General features: G+C 38.4%; 1 protein-coding gene and 1 pseudogene across 1 annotated transcript in view; both read right to left on the bottom strand.

Moving 5' to 3' along the window:
• Positions 1 to 1,758, bottom strand: part of LOC107722785 (sushi, von Willebrand factor type A, EGF and pentraxin domain-containing protein 1-like) — a 5,246-nt pseudogene extending 3,488 nt beyond the window's left edge.
• Positions 1,759 to 2,803: 1,045 nt separating this feature from the next.
• Positions 2,804 to 6,600, bottom strand: part of LOC107722764 (histone H4 transcription factor-like) — a 6,195-nt gene continuing 2,398 nt past the window's right edge. Inside the window, 5 exon segments of the mRNA XM_016531231.1 lie at positions 2,804 to 4,157; positions 4,160 to 4,280; positions 5,150 to 5,288; positions 5,409 to 5,529; positions 5,642 to 5,719. Of these exon segments, the coding sequence (XP_016386717.1) occupies positions 3,790 to 4,157; positions 4,160 to 4,280; positions 5,150 to 5,288; positions 5,409 to 5,529; positions 5,642 to 5,719 (827 nt within the window). The 3' untranslated portion in view covers positions 2,804 to 3,789.

The raw sequence follows: 6,600 nt of genomic DNA, 5'->3' as shown, positions 1-6,600 counted from the left end.
TGTGTGATTGGTTACAGCTGTGTGCAATCAGTGCAATGGATGATGGGATATGTAGTCCGGGATGACATGCAACAGTTTGTGTAATGCGAGAGTCAATGTAATGGAAGGGTGACCTCTGGTGGCGATCGAACGGAAGTCCATGGACAGGATTCGTGACAGTAATTTTGAAGAATTATTTTCAGCACCTCTCAAAGTAACAGTACTAACTATAACAACTTTAGTTTGTGTTCAGTCTCTCATATACTATACAAACAGTACATGAGATTAAGGCAGATTAGGTCTCAGTTTTGTGTGCACTTTCTGGGTAATTCCATAATTTGTGTGCAACGTCCAGCCAGACCAGGACTTACTGAGACAGGACGGTTTGGGTGTCCATTTCCCATTGGACTGACAGGCTCAGGCAGGATCTCCCACCAACACGAACCCTGGCCTGCAGTCGTACCGCACTACAGAACCCACCCACCAATCACTCCCATACACCATCCCGTTAAAGTCCACATCAGGCTTTCCACAATTCACTAGGGAAAAGAAAATGACAGAAGATTAAACATGAGAGAAAACTCATGAAACACATAAAAAGTTGTAGTTCACACACACAAATCAATAGCTGGATCTTTGGTTTTGTGGAAACAGTGATAGCAACAAAAATGGAGTACATTACATTAAAGGGATAGTTCAGCCAAAAATGAAAACTCAATCATGTTTCAAACCTAACTTACTTTCTTCTGCTGAACACAAAAGAAGATATTTGAAGAATGCTGGTAAATATTTTGGTTTTAACACCTCTTAAAGTAACAGTTATTATTATTTTTTTGTTACAATGGATTCCACTGCATGGACAAAAAAAACAACACAAAAAAAAAAAACAGACTTTTGAGACATATTCCACATAAAGTCAATCATAAAGGTTTAGAATGACATGGGTGAGTAAATGGTGACAGAAATTTCATTTTTTGGGTGAACTGTCCCTTTAAGATGATGATCAGGTGTACCTCTACAGAAGGATTTGTATCCCACCCAGCAGCAGTCTGAATCTCTACAGTTGTCTCTCTTGAGCTTCCGGTGTCTGCCTTTACACCCTCCAAAACAAAGGGGGGCTGTCCCGGACCTGTAAGTGTCCTCCAGTTCATCCTCCTGTTCCACCTCCAACAGACCTGAGAGACATAGTGCAGTCTACGGTGCTCAAATTCATGCATCCTTTACCAATTTTCAATGTACAATATTTCCGACATTTTGTCAATTTGTAAAATAAATCTTGATGCTTAGTTTAGATATCCTGTTAGTTCATAAATGAATCAAGTGCTTCTCTTACCGCTTCCTAGATCTTCCTCCACAGCTGTTCTTTCAGTAAATGCAGTTAAAGGCACTTGAGTGAACACCACATTCAAGGACCCCAGAAACAGCAGCAGAAGATTTCCTAGTTTCATGTTGTTTTAATGGTGGAAATTCTTCTCCAAAACATAAGTTGTCAAAACGGTATAATACCGTAAAATTAATGTCCAATACATGTAATGTCCAATACAGTTTTTAACCGTATATAGTAGGGGAATTTACCGTTAACCATTTAACAGGTTTTTACTGTAGCATTTTTACAGTCTTTTACCATTAAATTCAGTTCTCTTCTTCTGAACGTCTCCCACTCATTTTCTAATCAGCATTTCCTTGTTCTGTTGTCTCATATCGTATAAGTCATTATGTGAATAATATAGAAAAATAATTTGCATTAGGAACTGTATTCTTTAAAGGCTATTTTCAAGAACCTGTTTTCCTGCAGAAGACAGATGGAAAGAAAGGGGAAGTGTTGCATCTTAGCTTACACTAAGCCGTTAACGCAAACTAATCTCTTACATTCCACTAACACACCAGCTAACATCACCAGAGCAGAGAGAAAGAGATTATAGAGAAAGGGAGAGAGCCATGGGAAGTCTGATTTGCAGTTTAGCTTAAATATCAGTTGTGCTGACTGTAAAGTTCATGTTTCTCACATCTTGTCCGGTTCACTTCCCTAAGCAGAGTTCCTAGTGTGCTTGAGACCTGCAGTGATTGTAATTACTGTAACGACACAGATCTGTGAAAAGTGCTCCTCAAACACTGACCTCCGACTACTGCAGTGATGCATAAACTTCTGCCTAACCCAGCACAACCTGCCTGCTGGCTCTTGTCCTGAGAGATTCAAACAAACAGGACTTACAAGTACTGTTCTTACAGTCACACAGCACACGGGATCACAGAACAAAGTGGATTATCCCCAGAACACACTCCGTACCTGAATACACAAGCTTTCATTTTTTCAATCAGAGAGGAATATATACAGTATATATACACACACACTAATGATCAAAAGTTTGGGATTGGTAAGATGTTTTTTTTTTACGTTTTTGAAAAGATGTCTCTCGCGCACCAAGGCTGCATTTATTTGATAGCAGTAAAATTGTGAAATACGATTACAATTTAAAGTATTTTAATATATTTTAAAATGTAATTCATTTCTCTGAAGGCACAACTGAAAAAAAAAATTACTACTTTGAATGGCAAAAAAATATTTCTGTTTACAATCAAAATATTTTAATTAGAAAAGAACAAAACAAAGAGGACAAAAAATTTATTGAAATAACTGCCATTGTTTATTTAAAATAAAATTATGTCATTTAGTATAGTCAGTTTGCCCTAAATGAATTCTTCCATCTCAGTTAGACTATTAGGACTCAATGGCAAATAAAAGTCCTAAGGAAAAGGTGTATCTTAAAAAAAAAAAAGTAAAAATAAAAATTAAAAAAAAATAACAATTAATTTTAACTACAACTAAAAAAACAATTAATTTTAACTACTACTATGATAGAACAGCAGTAGAAACTGGAAGCTTCCACCAGAATGGGCCTTTCTGGACAACAGAACTGATCTGAAGTTGAAAAATAAATTAAAGAGGAATGGTGGCCAGTTTAAAGTTCAGAAGCACTTCCAATTCATCTTTAAAACAGAAGCACACTGTATACAACTATACACTGTAAAGAGTTCTCCACAGAGATCTGTCCATCTTTCTTTACATTAAGAGTCAAAGAAAGCTGATTAAACTGTTCAGTAGGATACATTTCTGTTCTCCCTTACCCTCTTGTCTCTCGTTTGTTGCTCTCACTCACACACACACACACACAGTCTAATTCAAAGGGATAGTTTAGCCCAAAATTAAAATGGCGTAATTTAATCTTATTGTTCCAACCCTGCAGTGTCCTTCAAGAAGTAAGACATCTTGAATGTGTGCGAGCGTGTTTTCCCTACAAGGAAAGTGACTTACTTTTCTAAGCTCCAAACAGGGGGGAAAAAAATCACATAAATACTTAAAACATACAAGTCACAGGAGCTACATTTAACATACTTTCAGTGTTTTTGTCCATTTTGGAGCTTAGTGGAATAAATCACCATTCATTTTTGTTGAATGGAAAAATGCAACTCGCACACTCCGCTTGACATCTCATTTTGTGTTTTGTGACAAACAAAAATAATATGGGGACATTTATGGAGTAAATTATAACAAAAATGGTCCTTTTTGAGTGAACTATTCATTTAACCACATCCTCAGAGCTAACCTGTGATTCAGCTTCATCTGTTCTGTTCAGTACGGTGTTCAAGGGGTTTGATGATGACGACAGCATCCTCAAACACACTCTATTCCTGCTTTGGTCCCGTTAGTATCATAGCACTTTTTGTCACGGAGTTATTTGGAATGTCCTAATGTACCTTTTTATTGTCTGACACAGCAGTTTTAGGGCGTTGCAGTAATCAGAGATGCAGTTAAACCACCTCCATGCCCAGCTGTTGGGCAGTGTCTTGTAGCTGACGCATTACGGACCCCTCCCTTGTAGAGTCTGTTTCTGAGGAGGTGCCGGCTGTCAACACCAAGAACACACTTTCTGTATTTTCCTGTGTCCTACAGTCATTCACTCCCTCCTTTCTTATTCCTGCCTCTGTATTTCCACCCATGGTGCCGAGGGGCCCCGACTCCTCCAGTTCTTCACCGGGCTGGACGTTCTGCTGGCTGGACTCACTGCTGTCCCCCTCTCCCTGCCGCTCCCGCATTAGCTGCTCTGTTAGCTCCACGCTCTCATAGCGGATCAGCTGCAGGCGCATGAACCCATCTTCATGCTCTTTATACCTGAAAGAGATTGGTACAGGGCAAAAGACCATAGTCAAGTTAGATGGGTTAGGTTTACTGTCCACTGGAAACCCCCCTCAAAATAAATATGGCATTTATACAGTGGTGTGAAAAAGTTTTTGCCCCCTTCCTGTTTTTTTAATTGTTTGCATATTTGTCACACTTAAAAGATTCAGATCACAGATTATGTTATTGCTGTTTCTGCATGTGTACAAACTCAAACACAACCCCCTCACATTCTATGGAGGTTTGCCGTCGAATGTGGTCAAAGAACTTTGTGTTGTTGGCAAACATTCCTCCACAGGTCGGACATGCCACCAGCTTTTCCTGTGTGTGGCTACGCATGTGCTCTCGCAACTTAAACCTGCCCTTGAAAGAGGCCTCACAGTCTAGAAATAAGAAGGAAAAGTTAACGTGTTCTCAAAAATGTGCAGATCTTCAAAAGTCATTATGAGCAGGATCATTGTAAGAGGCCTTCTTACTAAAATAAATCTTACTTCAGGCTATAAAACACAAGTCTCATAGAAATTACATTTGAAATAATGATTACCAGTCCTGAATGTAACAATGAGCACCAAGTCAGCATATTAGAATGATTTCTGAAGGATCATGTGACAATAAAGACGTGAGTTGCATCTGTAGAAGTTCCCACATTCATTATTTTCTAGATTACCTGGGGCCCTATCATTACAAGAGTCCTTCCTACTAAAACAATTCTTACTTCAGGCTATAAAACACAAGTCTCTCTACATTTGAAATAATGAAAAATTGGTAAAACAACATTAGTCCTAAATGTACTAATTTTATATATTATTGATTGCTTATCCTCCTTTTTATTGCCATATTCATGGCCAAAAATAAAATAAAATAATTTGCTACATGTCTTTCCAAACCTGACCGACTTTATTCTGTGGAACACAATAGAAGTGGTTTTGTGATTTTATATTGAAGTCATAATATGTAGATATGAATGTGGCTGGCATTTTCTGCCTGGCTCACCTCATGAACACGTTTGTAGTGGTTCTTGATTGAGTAAAGGGAGCGGGTGGAGTAGTCGCAATCAGCGAAGTCACATCGATATGCTGGCTCACTGCTGTGTGTGTCTAAATGCTTCCGCAAGTCTATCAGGTTTTTACAGCTGAAAAACCAGACAAACAAACAAACCATGTTCTGACAAACAGGTCTTAAATGGCAGACGGAAAGATTAGAAATATCCAGGGATTATGATTCACCGTCTCTGGTAATGAAGTGACCCCACCTGTACTCGCAGTAGTCACAGCTGTAAGGCTTCTCGTTGGAATGACGAAACTTGATATGGTTTCTCAGCGAGGATGGTGATGGACAGGTCATATCACACAGTGGACATTTATAATGGTTGACTTTGATCAGAGAACAGAGAAGAACATCATTAGGCAATAAAGGCATGTGAGGTCCAATACAGCAGAACAAAGTACAACCTCTATGACACTTGACATACAAAAAGACCCATACCATGGTTCCTCATGTGGTCTCTCAGCAGCCTCTCAGTGGCAAAACGTTTAGAGCAGTGAGAACATTGAAATCTTTGACCTGCAGACACATTCGCACACAAACAAATGGGTGCAATGAGCCATGCTAATCAATCTAATCAATTTTTTTGTTATGTTCAATAAAAGAATTCAAATTCGTTCAATAATGAAGGTTTTCAAATTCCGTTATTGCTGTTTGGACGTAACATTTCCGTCACACGCTTGAGGAATTTGGCCAATCACAACGCACTGGATAGCTGGCTAATCAGAGCACACCTCGCTTTTCAGACTGATGAGCTTTGTAAAAATCGACGCGTTTCAAAAAGGTGGGGCATAGCGGAGAAACAATAATGTACAGTATGTGCAAAATAATGTGTTTTTTAAACTTTAAACCGCATAAACACATTTCATTACACCAAATACACAAAATAATGTTCTTTTTAGCAGCATCATATGACCCCTTTAAGGAGCATTCATACAAGTAAGATGCTTAACATCATCTGCCACGGGGTTCACTATAGGTAGCACAAATATGGTACAGAACAGACAAAATGGACAAATAATCCACCTTATTTTTAACACAAGGTAGCAGTCTGGACTTTATGAAATATAATCACTGATTATTCTATTCTTTCTGATTCTGTGTTTATCTCATAACTGATTTGCTGCATCTCAAACAGGTGCCGACAACCACTAGGGGGCCTCAGCAAACTTCCAAGGGGGCCTTATTTAAAAAAAGTATTTAATAAATAAATAAAAAACTTTTAATTAAAGGGGTCATATGATGCAATTTAAATTTTTCCTTTCTCTTTGGAGTGTTACAAGCTCTTGGTGCATAAAGAAGATCTGTAAAGTTGCAAAGACTAAAGTCTCAAACCCAAAGAGATATTCTTTATAAAAGTTAAGACTCGTCCACACCCTCCTAAAACGGCTCGTTCTAAC

The sequence above is a fragment of the Sinocyclocheilus rhinocerous genome, unplaced genomic scaffold (assembly GCF_001515625.1).
Source record: "Sinocyclocheilus rhinocerous isolate Xijiao unplaced genomic scaffold, SAMN03320098_v1.1 scaffold544, whole genome shotgun sequence".
NCBI lineage: Eukaryota > Metazoa > Chordata > Actinopteri > Cypriniformes > Cyprinidae > Sinocyclocheilus > Sinocyclocheilus rhinocerous.
The sequence above is the reverse complement of the archived record's forward strand: the minus strand, read 5'-3'. Positions and strand labels throughout refer to the sequence as shown.